The 23,363-nt window shown below is 24.6% G+C and overlaps 1 protein-coding gene across 4 annotated transcripts; it reads left to right on the top strand.

The window, feature by feature from the left end:
• The first annotated feature begins 9,581 nt into the window (after positions 1-9,581).
• Positions 9,582-18,287, top strand: LOC113556220 (guanine nucleotide-binding protein G(q) subunit alpha-like). 4 transcript variants are annotated; one of them, XM_028188620.1, is made up of 7 exons: positions 9,582-9,770; positions 10,671-10,825; positions 11,741-11,869; positions 12,416-12,545; positions 12,615-12,768; positions 15,034-15,141; positions 16,324-18,287. In XM_028188620.1, exons 1-7 carry the CDS (start codon positions 9,624-9,626, stop codon positions 16,404-16,406), a joined length of 906 nt encoding a protein of 301 aa, XP_028044421.1. In that variant the 5' UTR covers positions 9,582-9,623; the 3' UTR covers positions 16,407-18,287. The 4 variants fall into 4 exon arrangements, with proteins under 4 accessions (XP_028044421.1, XP_026816842.1, XP_028044422.1 ...); XM_026961041.2 differs by lacking the exon at positions 11,741-11,869 and adding an exon at positions 11,185-11,313; XM_028188621.1 differs by lacking the exons at positions 15,034-15,141; positions 16,324-18,287 and adding exons at positions 14,321-14,428; positions 15,659-15,803.
• The last annotated feature ends 5,076 nt before the right edge of the window (positions 18,288-23,363 follow it).

Below are 23,363 nucleotides of genomic sequence, written 5' to 3'. Positions count from 1 at the left end.
TTATTTCATAGTATATGTATTATATTTTATTATAATACCTTGTACCTACTTATATATTTCGCTTAATATTTATTAATCAGTTGTACATTTTTTATTCCTCTATATTATGCATTATATTAATACGACGCATTATTAAATTACAGTATATTTCGATAAGTCTATTTTATTCTTCATTATTGTTTAATAAATGATTTATGTTAATAAAAAAATAAGTGAAGAATTAGTATTTAATTTTTAATATAATATCATAAATTTAAAATAAATGAATTCAAGTTAGAACTTTTACGTAGTCATATAAATATCCTTTAATTTGATTCTAAATAAAAAAATAATTTGTTTTACAGCGATGTGTGTGGGTTTTTTTATCTTTGTTCATATGTTATAGTAGAAAAAAATTTTCGATCTTCGACTTTGCAAATTGAAAACTATTTGATATTTTTGGGAGTGAGAATTAATAATCAGTTCTTTCAAAATAACCGCTATTACTTAAGCGTACCTAGTCGCATTCTTTTTATTAACGTTTAAAATTAAATATGGATACCTATAAAAGCGTATTCCTAATAACGATTTATCTCTTAATATTCTTGTCATTTTGTTATTATTTTAAAAAATATTTATTCGTAACAACTTATAACATTCCTTTAGTACACAAATTATCATTTTCTATGTACAGTAAAATTATCAACACATTTAGATTAATTTTAAGTTATTTGAAATTTTCGAATGTTTTTAATATTTTTTTTTTTTTTTATATAAATGTTGATAAAGATTGTCATGCTTGATCAACCATAAAAGCTTTAAAAATGTATTTCAAGATTCCTGGTAATTTTTTTTTTTAGTGATTTAAATATATTAATAATATATATGCATAATTTTGTGTATGTGTTTAAAGTTTAAATTTTACCAAATTTAGTTTTATTTACTTATAAAATTGACAATTCAGTATTAGTTCCTCGTGAGATATTTTTTTTATATATGAAGCCTAAACTCTAAAAAATATTTGATTGTATTAAATATTTAAATTTAAATTTCAACAAATTGGTTAAATAACGATTCTTTTTATTATTATTTTGTTGTAATGCAAAAATATTATATAGTACACAATTTAGAATACTTAGATTAATTTTAAGCTATCTATTTACTAGGAACTTATTCACGCCATTCTGCATTATTAGCTTAGACATAAATAACAGTTATCTTAGCTTTCAGGTATAGTATATATATACGGACTTGTTTTTTGTAAAATTTGTGTAACCTATTTATATTGATATTTATATAAATACACTCGTTAATATGTTTAATAAATTGGCCTTTAAATATAATCTTCCACTCAGAATCAATTTTATTGTATTAAAAATTCGAACACTTTCTATATAACAGAGCAAGTTCTCCGATTAATAGTTTTGTAAAATTCAATCTTATCTTGAAAATTTATTTTTATGAACTATGATTTTTAAATTAAGTGTTATATTTTACACGATATTTTATTTTTTTAAAGAATTATCCTAGGATATTTAATTGTATATTCAAGACATATAAATCTCTAGTATGTATTAGAAATGTATAATTGTGGACTCTTTTATCACTATAATTGAGGAGGCGTAGTTTAAAGGTTAATGACTAATAAGTAATAATTCTCATGTTTTTATCTGTTCCCGCTATCATTTTAAATGTGTTAAATACGTACCAAAGTCTAACTACCCACTATCATATTATCGTCAATCCCATGTAAAGCCATTTATATTATTGGTATCGGGATCACTTGAATTTTTTTTATAAAGTAAGTAATAACCTATTAGTCCGCTGAAACAAATAATTTATTTTAGTCTTAATTTATCTATTATAGTTATAATATTATGATATATTATAATCTAAATGACCATAATACCTATATTTGTTAGAAAACTTCAATATTATATTTGATCCCTTTATACTAGTTTGTAAAGTTATTAATTATTATTTAGATTCATGTATAACTTGTACTATGTGACATTTGCTATGTATTTGATATCCAATTGCACAATTTGTGATGGTTATATGAAACTAACAATATTATTTTCGATCAATTGTTTATTATTCGAATTACAAATCCACTAGTTCGAAGCATCAATGTCAAATGATAAAATTATAAGAGCCCAGGGGAAAGAAACCTAGTAAAAAGATGATACCCTGCAGGTATTTTCTGGTAGAATATGTATATTTTTTATTAAAACCTTTATTATCGTCCTTGACATTTTTTTTTTTCGTTAGCAGGGCTTAAAACTATAACCTCGATAGTATAAGTTTTTTCTCCCTGCCAAGTATATCTAATTTAATTTCATTTATGGCTAAAGCAAACGCATCACGTTTTGATACGTGTCTTGTGAAGTTGCAAGGCCATGATTTTGATATCCACATGGGATTTTGTTATATGCCAGCCATTAAAAATCACTATTCTGTTTACGTAATCTCTGTTAAGGACAAATTTCAAACTATTAGTTGTGATGACTCATGAATACATAATTTGTAATATAGAAAATTTACGAAAATTAGCTATACATTTATATAACAATTTTATTTGTGTATATTTTTTATATCTAGACTTGAGAAAAATATAAAAAATATTTAAAATTTTAATAATGGTTTAGACATGCTGGTTGTTATATAAAAGCTTGTATACACGATAGAAACGCTTAGGAAAATCTATTTACTAATGCGTGAACTATAGTACTTAAGTACCTAATTTAGGCTATAATATTACGTTTAAAGAGTAAATATTTCAAAAATGCTTAACAACCGAAATTGTTTAATCCCTTAATAATAATATGTAGATGACTGTATAATATTCATAATTTAAGCTTTACTTAATAGATAGTTTAAGTTACCTGCATTAATTTATATTATTTCAAACCATATTTTTTTGAAATACGATAAAAATAGTACATCGTGTTATATCATGTTATTATATTATAAATATTTAATTGGGTGATGGAACAAAGAAATGTATTTCCTTAAAATGAAAATTATTGCTTTAAAATCCTACACAATGAAATTATTATGAAAATATACAACAAAGAACATTAATTGTGCACTTCGCTTTAAACATGTGTGTTAGTAAAATGTTTTTAATTTGTTCTATTTTATGTGCTCGCATAGATCTGGTCGTAAAGGGACGAAGTTTATCGTCTAGAAGTATTTCTATAGTTTCCAGATGTGCATTTTGAATGAGTATAAAGTATATTTCAATTTTCTACTTAAGAGTTTATTACATTTGGCTTGAAGAATAACTCGGTTAAAATTCAATGCTCAATTTATACGTTGTTTAATTATGTATAATGTAATGTATAAATATAAAATATCCATTAGAATTTAGTATATCTATATGAATACACAATAATTACGATAATTACGTACTTGTTGATTATAGTTTATTATCAAACTATAATAATTACAATTTACTATTTGATTTTTAATAAAAAATTGAAATATGTAGATATATTTCATCGGGTTATTAGTAATTTTAGTTAGTTAGGTTTATTAGCTATTTTTAAAATACAGTCATGCATAATAGATATAAATTAAAAAATATCTTCTTGAAATATCTTGTATATTATATATAATCAATTGTATTTATTTTAATTAAATTTAAATATTTTCCTATGAATATATATATTTTTTATAAACAATTTTCTACTCTTCGGAAATTCTAACAATAATAAAGACCGAATGTGAAGAAAATTATATATTTATACAATCTATATTAATGTGTTATAATGGGTATATTTTTATGTTGATTAAATAATTTTTTAAAATATTAAATAATTTTGTACGTAATTAGGGGTAGACACGCGAAGAATACGATTTTTTTTTACAAGATTTTTATAGATTTTTATCTAAAAAAAATCTGATTATATATATAATTAATAGCTATTAAAATTCTGTTTTATTTTACAAAGTATACAATATTTTCATGAAAATGTATTATTTTGGATGGATTGAAAGAGAATAGTAATTTATCAAAATTATGAATACTTACCAGTTACACTAAATTATCTAAAATATAATTATAATATTCTTCATATGTTATAATTAAAGTTAATTATTCAGGTACTTATCTTAATAATCAATATAAAATCTTTATTTATTTTCAAAGTATTGATCAGTAAATAATTAAATTGAAGTTCTTAGTCTAGCCTTTTTTTCTTAATATTAATATCTATTTAACTAATTCAAATTTATTTTATTTCAAAACTGGTGGATTTGTTGTATCTCTTAAAATATTAAGTTTTATAAATGTGTGCCATAATATTATTACTAATAAAAGCAACAAAAAAAATCATCGTAAATAATTCATTCATAAATTGCCTTATTAGTGATGATTCCTGATTACTCACTTTTTATATTTTGGTTTAACCCTTGTTAACTGATGACCCTAGAAGTACTAGTCGCGGTCATTACTGTTCTAATAATTACTAACCAGGTATAATTATTAAAAAAAACTTTAAAAAAGCTGACTAATTTTTTCAACAATATTAATTATAACTTATTTATTTATTTTATTTTACGGGCTTAGCCCTTTGACAAAAGTAAACATATAAAAATCTTATAGTGATAGCAAATAGTTACAAATATATAAATATATTACAACGACGCTAATACGCTAATATATATATGTGTACAAAATAAATATATATATAATATACGCTTATACATTATATAAATATTTTAGAATTTAGATTTTACGTACATCTATTTAATTTGATTTCAAAGACTCCATTTTTAAGTAGTAACAGTAGCTTCTTCAATATACTACTCTACAGTAATGATCAAAATGAATATATATTAAAAACATCAAATAGAAAATAAATGTATTTTTTTTAATTTTAAATTGAAATATATTTTTTATGTTAGGTATTAAACATAAATTTATCTTACTCAAATGTGTTTTAATAAATATATTATGTATACTTAATTTAATTCCATTACGTTTTTAAGTTTTGATGCTTTTTTGTACAAAAGTTATTTTGTTAACATTATTTTAATACAATTAAAAAAAAGTTGACTCAATCTTGCACAACCTATAATGGGTAGAATGTAAATGAATCGTGTAATTTATGTATATTTTCTAATTTCGAGGTTAACTCAATGTTTATAAAAATGTCAACACAACGACCTAGATCATGTAAAACTCTTTCTAATTTTTGTGCATTATTTTAAAATATACAAAAAATTTTTAAAAAAACACTTAATTTAATTTTTATTTGTTAAAAAAATCCAATTTATTTTTAATTATAACGAAACAATAATACAAACCATTTAAAACTATTAAATTTAAACAAATAATTTTATCTGAATTCCAAATGAAAACTATTCAAGAATATTGATTAAATACATTATCTAAACCATTGTGAATGTAGACGTTATAATACCATAATATTATATTGCACTTATAGTCTTATACTTACGTACATTTGAATGATTTACCTATTTTATGTATAAACTTAGTGTAACTTTATCTGTACAAATAACTCCTATTTAATTAATTAAAATGAAATAATAGTAAGTGTATATTAAAAATCTAGCTTTATAAATTTATTTTCTACGTGTTAACTAAGTATAATAATATTAAGAAACTTAAGAAATATTATTCATAAAAATAGAGTAATATTCTTTAACTTATTTTAATAATTAATTTAAAAAACTATAATTTTAAGATAACTCGCATTGTAATTATAATTGTCATATCTATTAGAAATACCAGTTTAATCTATGTGTGATAAAGGTACAAAAGTAATTGTATTATCTATACACTATTCGGGTACTAGGTAGGTAATAAAACGTTAAATGTAAATTTAAATACCCAAACCTAATTTTCAAAATTATAAACATTTATTATTGTTTATAAGAAGTTATAAGTGGTTTATACTTGTATAATATGTGTCTAGGTAGTAAATGCCATAAATTTGGAATATGAACACCCACTGGTTACATTTAACGTGTACCACTTTTATTCTGTCAGTAACACATAACCAATTGAAGTATGATGGCAATGCTTGGGTTTTCCAAAAAATACATAATAAATTAATTATATGTTTATCGGTGACAACTGAAGGGCTACGGGGAAAAACGATATAAGTCAATATTCCTAAAATGTTCAGTATTGCAATTTTAAAGTTGCTGCACACCCTTGGCATCCCATCTCTACCTGTAAAACGATTTTATTTAACTGATGATAACGTGAAACCGGAATGGAAGGGGTGGATTATAGGTAGTACTATAGTGGTATGAATCCAACTCAAAAACAGAGAAACAAGTCGGGGAAAACGTTTCTGTACCCATCATTTGAAAATTTGGTAAAATAAAAATTGTCTACTGGTGATGGCATGCCATTTACGGCGGGTGTATAAAATAATAATGCGTCGGCGGCCGTGTGTGAATGTTCCGCCACCGCCGCAGCCACAGATTGTGTCGAGGAGAAATAGTGTAAATGCCGTTACCGGTACCAATCGATCGCGGCGTGCACACGACTCGCACAGCGTTGCCGGATTGCGCACAATCACGCGAGTGGCGAGTCCGCCACTGTTCGAAATTTCCGGCAGAGTACCCGCAGCGACGGCGGCGGCGCTGCCGAAACGGCAAACACAACTATCGCTCCGCAACGGGCGCTTTATGGGTCGGCCCCTGGGGACAGCGGCAGGGATGACACTCGCTCGAGCTCGGGGCCACTTAATATCGTGCCATTTTCAATTCCGTAGACTTGAGATCCCCCCCGCGCTCACTGAAAAGCGCACGCGCGCCAACACATCTCCCCCTGAGCCCTCCCTATGTCCATCGCCGGCGGTGATGATGATAATAATAATAATTTATACAAATTCCAAATGGTTCCGTCGTGGTGTCGGAACTGGGATTTACCGTGTACAATATGTTTAAAGGTGCGTGTCGCATGCCCTTGAGTAGCCCTAAGACTAAAAAAAATCTTAAAATTTGGTAGGTTTCATTTTGTAGTTATCCTTTCTATGGTGGGGTTACTTCGGTTCAAAGTTTAGTAAAAAAATAATAGATCTTCGATTAGTGCCACCCGAACCGCGCTTGTTCTTACAAAAATCATGGTGTGTTATCTTTTTTTCGGTTTACGACAGTATAGAAATCACACGGTTTATTGTCGATTGACACGTTATATTTTATTATCAAACTAAGAACCTTTATTATATTGTAAAGAAAACAATTAAAATTATTTATTAATTATCTATTATTATTAGGTTGCGCCGAATTGACTTCATTCCGTACTTATTTGCAATAATTGCAATGTGTTATTTATTTAGTCGTTGATTTACGCTCGTTTTTAATAATATGACCGCGACGGAATTTGGTTATTGTTTATTATACTAAAAGCCGAGCCGCCCAGTATCATGACGAACGGTTATTTTGAAAACATATCCGTTACTTCCTACACTATTTTTCTACAAAGTAATCAGTAATTCATGTTACCGAATTAGAGAGGATATCAATGTAACAATATGTCATACTATAATGAAATATATATTTAAATAATAAATAGTCAATAGGTACTTGATATTTTTTAACCCAAATTATGTTAGTGTACCATACTTGTTAATTGGTTTTATTTAAAAGATACAAAACCCTTATATATGTATATTATACATTTGTAGAAAATTATAAAAGCTATTAATTCTATTTTTTTTAATCTTTATATGATATTTTTAAATTTTTAAATTCTAAAAATCTTATTAGGTTTTAATGCAACAATAGGAATTTTGTACAATATTATGTTTTATCAACCTATAATTTTAATGTAATATGTTTAGAGTAAAATGTTTTGATATGTATTTTTACCCCTTTTGCGCTTTATTATATATAAATTGAAATTGATTATGTATATTGTATATACTATATTATATACATGATCATTCAATTAAATCAAATTAATGTTTAATGGTCATTATCTCTGATAAACTATAATTTCAATTTGTCTATTTAGTATTTAAATACAAATACAAGTACAACTACAGATATAATGTATTTAAAGTTTAATGATAATATTTTTCATTTTTTTAAAGTTAAAACATTTGTATGGTTGACTTTTTTCTATTAATCTAGACTCGATCAAGACCTGTTACAATTGAGAGTTGATAATATAATTTTACAATTGTTACTTTTGTTGATTTTATAGTATTTATGTTTATTTATTTGTAATAAATATTCAACTTACTTTTTAATTTCAAAAAATAATTTATTTTCTACCTAAACCTAATATGTGCATTAATTTGTGCATATTAGTTTCTTTGTAACACTCTGTATTCGTTTTGCATCGCAAACTCTCTCTTTTCCAATTATGGTCATCGTCTAAACATTTACCTCACTACATGACATATTTGTTAATTATTTGTTTTACGTTTTTTTTACTACCCTTCTACTAAATTATAAAATCTCTCAGATGATCTTTGTATAATGATTAAAATTATGTAAATAGTAAACATAGTGCATATTGTATGATAATACTTAAAAAATTCCAAATACCTTTTCTACAATCAGTAGTTTATTAAATTCAAAAATCTTATTACTTTTAAAGTATCTGAAGCTTAACATAAACAATTATATTTGGATATTATATTTATTTTTAATCTAGATTAGTAATTTACATAATTCCAACTTTAGTGAACTCATAATATTATCATAAAGTGAGTATAAATCTATAGGTCAAAATAAGTCAAGTATTTTATTTGAAACTATATTTACTGATGTTACTATACTTTGACTATAACTATATACTAAAAAATAACATTTTCCAAAAAGTGGTTAGCCTAATAATTTATTTGATTCAATTAAAAAAAATAAATGTATATTCACCTTGATGATTTTTGTACCATTATACAGCAGTCTAATTACTTTTCAGGAGAAATATGATTTAAACTTTGGTATTAGAGTTCAATCTGTGTAAAAGCCTTAGGAATAACATTATTAGAGTATATAATATTTTATAAACATTAATATTCCATACTATGTTACCTGAATAGCATATAAAAATAAAACTTTTTTGTGAACTTATTTCATTTTAGAAGTACTTAATAAATGTTCTTATGCCTATCTTCTTTTGTTAATATATTTTGAAAGATAATAACAATTTTTTTTAATTATATGGAAAATTGATAAGCAGCATAATAGGAGTGGTTGACGTGGGGGGGACTAAGTACCTCAACTAATTTTTTTGGATACGCTAGCGTCCCCTAATTAAGCATAAAGGGGATGGTGTGGGGTGACCCCCCACCGCCATGGTTATGTGCGTTATTAAAGTGCTAGAGACTATACTTTTTTAAAAGTAGCTGAGTATCTCTTCTACTTTATTTCCAAGTCAACCTCTGCATAATAGGTACCAAATGCAATGTGTTCATTGGTTATATTGTACAAAATAAATAAATTAAGTATCCATTTATAAAATTATTAGAGAAACTAATGTTTGTGTATTCAAAAGCTTAAACTATTAACATCCTTTAGAATATAACATATTTACTTCTATCAATCAATATTATGTTTAATGTATTATTATTTCACATTTAATTTTATACTATAACTAATTTCTATGCTTAGGTACTGGTGAATCGGGGAAATCCACATTTATCAAACAAATGCGGATTATCCATGGTTCTGGTTACTCCGACGAAGACAAAAGAGGGTTCATCAAACTAGTATACCAAAATATATTCATGGCCATGCAGAGTATGATCAGGGCCATGGACATGCTCAAAATACATTACTCTGATCCATCATGTTCTGTAAGTTAATACTAAATTAGTAATTGACATGATACCATATTTTTGATTTCAAAATAATTTAATAAGTTTATAAGGAGTAACTACACAGTTTTTATATTTTTATTCATAGTATATGCCCAAGTGTTGTCGGTTTGTAGATATATACCAAATTGTCTTTTATTTTAATCTAATTATTTTATATAATATATAATTAAAAATTATGCTAAATAGCATTTTCTATGTATAACAGGATGTCCCGTGAGAATTTACCCATTGCAAAATCTCCTGAAATAATGAAAATATTATAATTCTAGTTTTTTAATAAGATTCACAGGGACAAGAACTACAAATATTTCTTGTTTGAATTTATTTTAATGTTTTGGTAAAAAGTTAAAAAATATAATTCTTTATTTAATTATTTTCAAAAAAATTGAAGATAGCCATTTTGTAGTTTGTTTTTCTGAAAATATTAATGTTTCAACATTTTAATTTCAATTATCTCCTGATTTTTAATATTTTTTCTAGTTTTGAAAAAGGCTGTGAATTATTTAATACGATAGTTGTATCATTGTATCAAACATGTAGCCTGTGTGATAGTACGGCCCGGTTTTTCGAAACTAGAAAACAGATATATTTTATACTAACCCCAAATATGTTTAATCTAAATTAACACTGATCATAAATGCCTAACAACAATTAAAGTAATAACTTTAATCATTCAAACATTATTGAAATTAAATCTCTCATAAAGTTATATAACATTTTTTTATTTAAATATATAAAGAGTTATTATTCTTCTAAATTTTAAATAATTTTTAGGATTAATCAATTAATATATTTCAACTTTTATAAATACAAAAAAATAGTACAATATACCTTTATTATGTCTTATGAAGTAATATTTATAAATGTATTTTAAAGGAACGTGCGGAGCTCATTAAAAGTGTAGATTTTGAAACTGTTACAACTTTTGAAAGTCCATACGTCGAAGCGATCAAAGCACTCTGGGGAGACTCTGGCATTCAAGAATGTTATGATCGCAGGCGTGAATACCAGCTCACAGATTCTGCTAAATAGTAAGTAAAAAATTTTTCTCTGGGCAACATTTAATGTACTATGATATATTATCTTATGTAAAAAGATGCATTTAAAATGTATTCAGATATTGGTTTGTGAAATCTAGCTATCAGTAAAAATGATGTTCAATAAAAATCAGTCCACATGCATTAAAATAAAATATATGAATTCCTTTTATAATTATAAAGTATATAACTTTTAGTCATATACAACATACATAATAATTATTAATCAATAAATTGAAAGTAAATACATATTACTTTATTATAATTAATGAAATTTATAGTTTTTTATTATGGGTTTGAATGTTTGTTTCTTTGTATTAAAATATTTCGAATAACTTTATACTCATTTACAGTTATTTAATGGAAATAGACAGAGTGGCCAGTCCAAATTATCTGCCCACAGAACAAGACATACTTAGAGTAAGGGTACCCACGACGGGCATTATCGAATACCCGTTCGATCTAGAAGAAATTCGGTTTAGGTAAAAAAAAATAGCATGATGTACAATTTTAAATATATAAGTTTTTTGCTTGCGCATGTGTTTATTATGTGTATCTATTTCTCCATATATTATTGCCAATTTATTTTTAAAATGCATGGATGTTATTGTTTATTGCTAATAATACTAATCAAACACACTACATAGTCTATTCTTTCAATGGTTTCTGCAAAATAAATATAACAGTAACATAAACATCATGTTCTAATGTACACTGTAAAACTAAAATATTCGTATCGACTAGAAATTGTGATAGGGTAACGTGTTAAAATTCAAGAATTAACAATATGTTAAAACAACTTTTTTTAAAAATCTACTAATACAAAATCATAAAATGTATTGATTACTTATAATATTTTTAAATAAAAAATGTATTTCAAACATATATAAATAATAATATTTCACACAGTTACTTAAGCGACTTAGCAAGAATTGAAGCCCCTGATTATTTACCTACCGAACAGGACATTCTACGTGCTAGGGCTCCAACTACAGGCATTATCGAGTACCCTTTCGATCTTGATGGTATTGTCTTCAGGTATCATTGTAAAACATGTACATTACCAAAACCTTAAATATCCTGATGTAGCTAACCCTATAAGTCATTATGCTCCAAAAAAAATTCAAAAAAAAAATATATATATATATATTATTTACCTATTGATATTAAACTAATCATATGTATTTGTGCTATTAACCTGTCAATAATATTTTGATCAATTACAATCACTACAGAAATTACAATACATTTTAAGGTGTTGCACTTTATTTGTTTAATTAGCTTTCATAAAAATTATTTTAGCTTTTATTTTTTTTTTTTTTTTGCTGATTTTGATGGTAAATTATTAATTAGTTGTGCTTTTTTTTTATTTATAAATATCAATTATTTTATTATTTAGAAAATATATTATTATTAATAACTTTTTATATTATTTTGCTTAAAATAAAAAAACAAAAAAACAATAATCTAACAAATGCTTTTTTTATATGAAGTAAATTTGGGTATAATTTAATATAATTTAGTATAATTTTATTTTATTTTATTTTTTTATTTTTTTTTTTAATATCAAATATTGACATTTAGGATGGTCGATGTTGGAGGCCAGAGATCAGAAAGACGAAAATGGATCCACTGTTTTGAGAATGTAACATCCATTATATTCTTAGTGGCACTTAGTGAATACGATCAGATTCTTTTTGAATCCGAAAACGAAGTATATATTTTTCATTTTCTTATTTTATTATACATTTAATTAATTGTTATTATTATTATTTATATTCAGAATAGGATGGAAGAATCCAAAGCATTATTCAAAACTATCATAACATATCCTTGGTTCCAACACTCATCAGTAATATTGTTTTTGAACAAAAAGGATCTTCTCGAAGAAAAAATCATGTATTCTCATCTGGTAGATTACTTTCCAGACTTTGAGGGTAAGCCTATATATATATATATATACTTATAAATATTGAGAAAATACTAGTTTGTTATTAAAACTACAAAGTGACAATATCTTATGTTTAAATATACTTTAACTCATGACATTTCCAGATTGTTCACAAATCTGTACATTTTGAATATTATATTTTATAGAATTTTAATTATAATACTTTTCCACTAAACTTCTGTCAGGTATCTACATTGAGTTCATTGCAAGCAATAGATTATTTCCCTTTATTAATTAAAATAAAATAATTATTATAATCCAATTTTATTAATTCCATAATATAAAATTATTATTCCCATACAGTATATTTTTGAAGTCAAAATGACATTAGCACTGGATACTTAAAAAATAAAAATATACTGTTTGGTTTCAACATATTTGTACATATTTTAATAAAATATTGTCTTTTATTGTATATATACTAATAATTAAGGTTCAGATTTTAATGGCAATTTCATTTTTTTTCTAGAAGCTTTAAAATATTTTTTCCGAGTACTATATCCATCTTGTGTAATGAAGAATTGAAAAATACAATTTCTATTTTAAAATCATTTTCCTTCTATCATTTATAAATGTGTAAATTAATATCAAATTATCTCCTTAAACTGTGTACTTTACTTTTAATGATAGAGAAAACAATTACTAGGAAATGGCAAGTGATTAATTGCAAAGAATTGTTTAGTTAAATTTGTTGAACCTATTTGTTTTTAAATAATTAATAACTTGTTGCTTAAAAAATGCTGCCATTAAATGATATTTAATAGTATAAACATTATAAATAATACAAAATAATACAATCTTTCACTTTTTTTAAAAATCATTTTTTAGACCAATTTTTTGATAGCCATTGTTTAGTACATTAAATGGAATTTTATTAGGACATTTTTGAAGTTTTTAGATCATTCAAATCCAAACCCTGATAATAATACATAACATAACATCCATTGACCAAAGCAATTATATAACTTTTTTATTTAAACATTTAAAATTCAAGTACGTCAATATATACTAGTAACAATACTAGCATTATACTTTTATCAACTATATTTTAAATGATCTGATAAGATAGCTGATGTGATTTGTTTTAAAATAAATAAAATTAACGGCATAATATAATATTTTAGGTATAATCAAATATGGTTTTTCAATTTAAAAATTTAAAACAACTTCAAATTTTTGTTTTATTATGTCGCAACATAATTGATTTTTTTTTATAAATAAATAATTTTAGTTGAAATACTACTGAAGACTGGATTTTTTATTTTAATTGTTGAGGCTGAAAAAAATATAACATTAATCTTGGTTTCCATATCTAATGTAAATTGGTGTTTGTTTAAAAATTTTTTTAGAAAATTAGAGATATTAAATATAATCTATTCGGTTTTAAAATAAATATTTTAAAAATCATTTTTATACTAATTGTATTGAGTATAGTAGGTTCTATAATTTTTAATCAATATTTAAAAAAAAAACTTATACTTCAGTGTTTAAATTTTTAGTTTTTTACATTTTTATGAAAAACTTATTTTGATAAATAGGTAGTAAACAAGACAATGATGCTGCTCAGCAATATATTTTGAAAATGTATCTTAAAACAAATCCAGACCCTGATCGCATGTGTTATTCACATTTTACAGTTGCTACAGGTTATATATTAGTCTATAACATTAACCCTTCATCCTGTAATTATTCCTGTGAATTTCACATTACCGGCTGTAATTAGTATGTATATATTGCATATTACCTTTTTATTACTTTTAAACCTCACCTTTCTGGTTTTCATTGTAGTAATATTACACTTAAATAACAATACATTGAATTATTATAATACAAATAAAAATACTTATACATTTGTTATAATTTATTAAAAATGTAGGTCCAACTCTTGATTATAACACCACTAACCATTTTATCAAATGATATAAAATTTATTTTAATGAAACTCTTTCAAATTCAATACTCAATTAGATACTATACATGAAATTGTTGATTTATTAACTGGTTATGCGATATCTAGTTTAAAAATGTGTAGTGATATTTGTAATGATTCACTTTAAAACTCGCATAATAGATGATTCTGTTACAAAACAGAATTGGTGAAGAATAAACATATCACAACTTTATTAAGTAAATATGGATTTCCTAGGGACACAGTATATAGAATTAATATTAATTTTATATGGCTACAAATAATATATGTATTCAAAATATTAAACTGATTTTATATTTGTAACCAATTTAATTGTCTTAGGTCCTCAAAGGGACGCCATAAGTGCACGAGAGTTTATACTAAGGATGTTTGTGGATTTGAATCCTGATAGTGAGAAAATAATTTATTCACATTTCACATGTGCCACAGGTATTTAACAGAATTGATAATCGTGCATGAGCTTATGGGTCTTCTGGGTTTTTTTTTTTGTGTGTATTGTATTCAATGTGGTTATGCATGAATTAATAAAAATGAATGAAAGTTTATATTTTTACAGTTCAACATTTACCAAACATCAGTTTTATTTTACATAATTTATACTTCAATACTTATTTGATGTATAGTATTTTTACTGTTAAGGTGTTGTAAAGAAGCAATTTTAAATTATTTATCCAAATAAATGTATAGTTATGGGACCTGGACCTTATCAATTATCATGTAATTATAACTATGTATAAATATATTTTTAAATTAATATTTTTATTAGAATCCAAAAACTATCCATGTAAATAATTAGTGTTACCTATATTTTCTTAATCATTATATAATCCATATATTTTAATTTTATCGATATTTTTTTTTCCATGCAATAAAATTAATTAATTAAACAACAATAATATTAATTATGTGATGTTTTTACATGCTGCTTGTTTTTACAACAAATCAGATACGGAAAATATAAAACTGGTGTTTTGTGCTGTTAAAGATACAATTATGCAAAGTGCTTTAAAAGAATTCAATCTAGCCTAATTGTTATTACTTATTACTATTATTATCATTATTCTTATTATTACTCTTATTATTATTATTATTATTATTATTATTATCATCATTATTATTATTATTATTATTATAATTATTATTATTATTATTTAAAATAATAATTCTAACAAATATTAGAACATATTTTATTTTCATTGTGTTTTATTGAAAATTATTAAATCAATAAAATTATTTATTTTATTTTACTTAGTGTGTTTTGTCTTTTTTTTAATAATTTATATACCTAATTGTTTAAATGGTATACTATACAATACATTAATTAAATAATAGCTATTACTCATAAATTTTGCGTTTTCTTGTGGGTTTTAAATTATTAGATTCTTTGCTTGAAATGCTGAGCCATAATTTTTGCATGCTGATATGGTTATCAATAATTTCTCATTACGTATATAGTTTTCTAAGGTAATATCAAACATTTTCAATTTACTAACACGCCATTTATTTAAATGTTTGCATGTTATTTTGTTTAATAATAACACAAGCATGTCTTTTAAAATGTGATACTATGAAATCTTAATTTTAATTCAACGTATAACAAATTATTTTCAGATACCGAAAACATTAGATTTGTCTTTGCGGCAGTGAAAGACACCATACTACAATCCAATCTCAAAGAATACAACCTTGTGTAATATTGCACAAATAACGCGAAACCCCATATGTTAATATTTTTTACTATTATAATGTTAAAATAACAATACGATTAGTATAAATCCTAATTATATATAAAAACAAACAACAAAAAAGTAAAAAAAAAAAACGAGAAAATGTATCCTATGTTTTTTGTACAATATTTTTAACAGAGTACGTTTTCTCTCACATTTTTATCTCCATGAGTGTCAGTTTGTTAATGTTGGTGTCGTGTGTGAGTCGGTGTAAATCCGTCATGATTTCGATAACATAACATATAAAGGGTAACTTAAATTTTTTTTTTAATACAAATTTTTTACTTATGTAAAAATTAATTGAAAGAAAATTATGATTAATACTTTTTATAAGAGCGCATTTTTTTTTAATTTAATTTATTTTTTTTATTTAAAAAAAATATATGGTTAATCTCCTATATGATGTTCATTGCATTTAACCCTTATGTTATAATAATTATACAAACTATATAATATTTAAATATTAAAAAAAATGTCAATATGAAAAATATTTGTACATAAATCTAATGAGATTAAGAAATTATTAATATCAGAATATAAATGTTTAAATGTAAGTAAAAACAAAACAAAAAACAAATGTTATCCCCCCCCCCATTACCTAATTATTTATAATTGTTTTCTTAAATGAAAAGTTATTTTTATTTTATTAACATCATGAGGTGGAGGTTTTACTTGTGCAATTTTAATAATTTATTAAACCCTTAAATTTATATAAGGGTAGTTCTAGTCAGTCTCGTTAAAAACTATAAAACATACATTTTAAGCAAATATTGTGAAATTTTCTGAGTTACCTGTGTAAATTTTATTGATTTTAAAAAAAAATTGTAATTTTTGGTATTTATATTGATAATCTATGGGAAACATCTCAACATTGTGCTCACCCCATTTTCGCTCTGTATTTTATTTAAAATTTAAGACACTCGTTTTACTTGTTATTATTATTATTATTATTATTATTATTTAATATTTATACATATAATTATGTGTTTGTGTGTGTGTGTGTGAGTGAATGAATGTGTGAGTGAATATATTATGCTTAGAAAAGTCGAGAGGATTAACCTCGACAATCAAAACATATTATACTATCAACAAATGGCGCTAATTTTTCTTATCTTTTAATAATTGTTTATACATATTATTTTAAAAAATAAACAAGATCTCCCCTCACAATTTAAAAAAAAAATAATTAACAAAATTAAATGATTTTAGTAGTAGTAGTAGCAGAAGTTAATTTTAATAAAAATAACGATTAATATGATTAATGTATTTTCTTATAGGACAAATACATACAAACACACAGGTATCGTGTATTATCCAAACACCTCATCAAACACTTCCATACTAATAAGTGATAAAAATTATCAATGTAATAAGTGCTCTTTTGCTTTTCTATTTGTTTGCATGAATCTTCATCTGACCAATTCACCAATATAATGAATAATGAGTACCTCCTAGTTAATATTAATAAAATAAATACACGCCCATTTCTACTTCTTCTGCTACTGCTACACTTCTGTTGTTTCATTACACAGACCAAAATCAGTGTTCTTAATCAGTATCTCATCTTTCATATTTATTTATTTTTTTCAAAAGTATTTTAGTGAGAATTTTCAAATGTATCATCGGACTGACCTCGTAAATAAATATGTATAATGTACGTCTAATAATAATGTTAATATAATTAATTTTTCTGGGGTGATCACATCAACTCGACCACCTGGTGTATTTTAAATTTAATGTATTTTTTTTCCTTTTTCCATTGTATAAATATTGTTTTATACTATTGCAAGCCATTATTTTCAATACTTTTATAATATATGGTAATAAAATAACATAATATATAAAACGACCATTGTCGCACGTAAATATGTTATGTATTTATTTTATTTTATTTTTGTTTTTTATCAACAGTCAAACACAAATAAAATATATACATATGTATGGATAATTGATGTTAAATGTTTTGTAAGCCACATTTTATTATTTATATTCTGATATTAAATTTTTGGTTTTATTAAATTATGTTATATTTTTTCCGTTTTTTTTTTTTTTTTAATCAAATAAGAAATGCTGCCGGTTTTTTTTATTATTATTTTGTTTTGTTCTTTTTTTTTTTTGTTTTTACTTATCGGTCATCCGATAAAACTAGTGCAATTTCACTTTAAAATTATATGCAAACATAATTATCAAAAAGTACTTAGTCAAAGTGTTACCTGTTAGTTTACAGTACTAACGAAAATATGTATGTACATAATATATACATCTATCATATATGTATATGTATAAAAAAAATTTATTTATATATACATAAATGTTCATGTATAATAAATTGTTTTAATAACAATCAAATGTTGGATAAAAAATATTCCTTGAGTTCATTATTTTGATACACATGTATATAGTTTTTTTTCTGTGTGATGTCTAATGTGAATTTTTTTCAAAAAGAAAATATACAATTATATCGCTTTTTAAATGGTTCTTTTTCTTTTCTATTTTTATAACATATAATACATTTCAGTTTTTTTTTTCAAATTAATAACAAAACAAAATCATTTCAAAAAGATTTGATTTATTCCATGTTATTGTTTATAGTGTTCATGTTTTGGTTTTGAGCAACTTAGTTAGATTTTAACAATATATTTTATGTATTATTTTCTTTTTAACTTTATTATTTTTCAACATTTTCATTTAAAAGTTAACGTATTTGAGTTTATGTATTACTATATTATTATTAATGTTATGATTTTTTTTTTATTATTATTATTATTATTCATATTTAAAACAACATATATTTCTACAAATAGACCCTTTAACTTATTTTAATTTGTTTTTTCTCTGGCTTCAATATTTATCAATTTGAGTGTATTGAGATGATCAACATATATTTATTATTCATAAATAATATTATCTTTGATTGACAATTATACTGCATATTTATATAATCTATTAGCTTTCATTTAACAAAAAAAAAAATTGTGTTTGTATTGCCATCGTCAACATTGTATGACCAACCACCAACAAGAGGAAAAATAATAATTAAATAAATAAAACCATTTAAATATCAATTATTATAATCTATCCATTTATTTTGCTCTATGTCAGATAGTAATAATAAACAAAAATAAATTATCCCAATTTATTTAGTTCAAACAGTCTATGTTAATTTGATCATATTTTGTAAAATTGTTATTTTCTGTAGGTATAAGTTTCAAATAGTATTCGATACAAGTCTACAATGTCCTAATGATAATAGTACAGCTAAATAATTTTAAAATTATAAATTTGCAGTTAGGTATGAACAATTTGTCGATTATATTTTGAAATTTGATGAAGTAAGAAAGTGAAATATTCTAAGTCTTGAAGAAAACACAAAAATGTTTCACTGTACCTATTGTATATTGACTTAATTAATATAAGTATCTATTATCAAGTTCTCAGCTATAACACATTATTATAATTCATTCTTAGTTTATTTAATATTTCAATGTTGTTTAAAATGAGAAGGAAACATAAATATAGTTACATTTGGCACATTTATCATTATACAATGACGAAATAACATTGAACATTGGATAACAATGTTTTTGTTTTTTTTTATCTATGGTAGAAGGGTTTATGAAGCGAGTAAGTTTACATTATAATTTATTATAACACATATTCACTGCTAAATTGTGTTATTCACACATTTTTTTAGTGAAATCTTTTAGTATTAATTTTTCTATACATATTAAATATAGTGTTTTTGGAAAACTAAACACTGAAATTAAACTGATGACTAGGTCATCTGGTTTCCAAACGGTAAACTTCTAGTTCAAGGCAGCCAAATTTAAAAAGTTTTTAACCAAGTACAAATAATTGTAATAATGTTAGTAATTTTAATAAATATAATTAATTTAGCCAGCAAATCTTTAAAATAGTCACAATAATTTTATTTTAAGCTATTACTGTTTTATTCACATTCAAATATAAACATATAATACATAATTCAATAACCTAACAGTTAAAAAATTCTTTATACAATATGTGCTTACCAAAAATTTTTCCACCTAGTGCTGGCCAGTGACCACTAACCATTGCACATATTAAATATAAAAACTAAAATTAACACCTCATTATTTTAATCTTTTATTTAATAATTTTCAATTATACAAAAATAATAAATAAAATAAAATCTTTTACTCTATCAAGCCTAATTAACATATAATTTGTCATTATTAATTACACTCAATTTGAGTTAAGAACTATACTCAGCGCCGGATTGGCAAGATATCAGCCAACAGAGTTATATATAAACTGTGGTCGAAGTTCTGCTAATGCTTCTGAAACAACCTTAATTATTTTTCCAGCAGTTGTCTTGTGTATCCCAGCGAACCCACCACAAGCAGCCCACCGGGATACCGGGAGATTCCCGGTGGCTTGATTTATTGGAATTTGTCATTGGCCTGACGGCTATATCACATTATTTTTTTTGAATATTTCCTGTTACCCAAGTTAACTTTGAACCATCATTTTCTACATTAAAGTATATAATAAAAAAAGGTTAAGAAGTAAACTTAGTAATAAAAATGCTGAAGCGTTTAGTTAGTTGAAAAATAAATTTTGATAAGTATTGATAATGATCAAATAATTAATTTATTGTCATAAAAAAGTAACTTCTTTCAACATGTCTTTAAAATGTCATAACTTATTATTTATATTTAAAATATAAAATTGATTATAAAAGCTTAATTTAATGTATATTCTGTTAGGTGTCTATTTTTTTTATATCCTCTTTTATATAATAATAACTAAATAATTATAAAATAAATTGGTGAGGAGGGGGTAGAATATAAATTTAGCCATTTCCTACCCGCCACCACTAAAGTAACGCCTATCAGGTAAACATTGATATGTGGCCTGGGCACAGATATGTATAATAAACTAGATTGCTAACTGCTGCATCCTATCAATGTGTTTAGTTGAAGCAGACAGCAGCCATTTAATTCGAGGCCTATGGGCTTTATCACGGCCTTAGATTTGTTTGATAAGGAAGCCGATAAAAAAAATAAATAATTAAATTATAAAACAAATTTTTATTGCACGTTATTTTTCTTATTTAAACAAATTTTGTATCTAAATATCAATAACAATTTTTAACATAGTTTATTCAGATAGGTTAACAATTTTTACATGTTATAAAATAAAATGGTTTTACTGAGTTTCTGTCGTTTACTAGCAGTTTTCATAATCGAGGATGTTATTATTTTACTGTAAGAATATAATCTCACGTTAAGATAGGTTCTGGTTACTTTGTTTATAATATCGATTTTGTGAGGTCTTGCCAATAAATCTGTTGAATTCCAGCAAGCATCACATTTTGGAAATAGCGTGGTGTCTGTCGCCAGTGAGTTTTGGACATTTATCATAATTTTTAAATCCATATTTTTAATAAACATTTGTTTTTTATCCACCATAATGGTTTTAAATAATGTTTCTGTCAATTTAACAATTTTGTATACCCCATAAGAAGCATACTTCAAACCGCCTCTGTTTTTCATAATTGTAAAATATTTTGGTGTGGTATTATTTTGATAAACGTGATCATTTTCAATGTATGGATCTGTAATAGCTTCAATACAACCATCACATTTCAAAGTTGGGATTAGTTTTTTAACAATATATCCACTTATGTAATATAATATATTTTCAATAGTGATGCTATTAAAATCTAATTTATTGTACTGTTCTGCTAACAATGAAATATCAAATTCATTTTCTAAATTTTGTTCTGGTGCTTTATATTTCCATTTGATTGAAAAAAGAGAATCTTCATGAGGTGACATCAGTGTACAGTTTCCTGAGCTAAGTCTTATTGAAGTGTGCAATAAAGTACTTTTTAGAGCATGTTTGAATTGCAAACAGGTAGGATTATTATTATGACCCAATCGACCTCTCATAAATCCAAAAAAAATTTCTATTGCATCTTGGCTTAATTTGTATGTCAGAATAAATTTAAAATGTTGATTTATTAACAAATCCTTTGCTATAGCTATAGTAGATTTTATGGATGCAGCAAAACCTAATATGAATGTTTTTCTTTTACTTTTCCACAGATCTTGCCCAGTAGCTGTCTTCAGTGAATACAAATAGTCAATATTATTTTTCATTTTTGTTTCTAAGTATTGAATATTTTGTTTATTAATTGGTTGTTTAAAGCCTTTTGCATATGGGTTTCTGGAATTCAAGAAATCAAAAATCTCATCTACAACCCTGATGAATCTTATTGTTGCATCACAATTTTCAAAATCTTTTGAGGTCTTGGATAGAAATTGTAGAGAGTCTGCGACGGAACTGCTAAGTGTTTGAACTGCTAACTTTACCTTCATACTATTGCTTTTCCAATTTATATGTGAAGAGTTTATCTTGTTTGCCAATTTAAAGCCCATGTCGTTTTGCAGTTCAAATAATTTATGAATATATCTCCATTCAATAAGACTGTTGTTTGAATCTTTAAATACTCCTAGTGTTCCCAAAGCATTCCTAGCTAATTTAACATTATGGCATGCATCAGGTGTGAAATAAACATTAGCTTTAGTTGAAGTTATCGAAAAATCAGACTTGATAAAATCAAAAGGTTGGTCTAGATCACATCCTAGAGTTTTAAAAGTTGAAGAATTAGCATATGCTCCATCACAGGTGACTGCCACAACATTAATCCCAAATTTATCACATTGGGTAATAGCAATCCTAATTAATTGAGCTTGTACATTTGATTTAATTTTATCTACAAACCAATACCCAATTGGCCATTTCCATTTTTGTTTTAAGCTAGACAACATAAAAACTAAAACCTCCGTTGACTCTTTTTCACAGTCTTCAACTGTCAAACTATTACCATAGTCACAATAACCAACAAACCTTAAAAAATTTTAATTTATAAATTTA

Source organism: Rhopalosiphum maidis, chromosome 3 (assembly GCF_003676215.2).
Source record: "Rhopalosiphum maidis isolate BTI-1 chromosome 3, ASM367621v3, whole genome shotgun sequence".
NCBI classification, from domain to species: domain Eukaryota; kingdom Metazoa; phylum Arthropoda; class Insecta; order Hemiptera; family Aphididae; genus Rhopalosiphum; species Rhopalosiphum maidis.
This window is presented reverse-complemented; position numbering and strand designations above follow the sequence as displayed.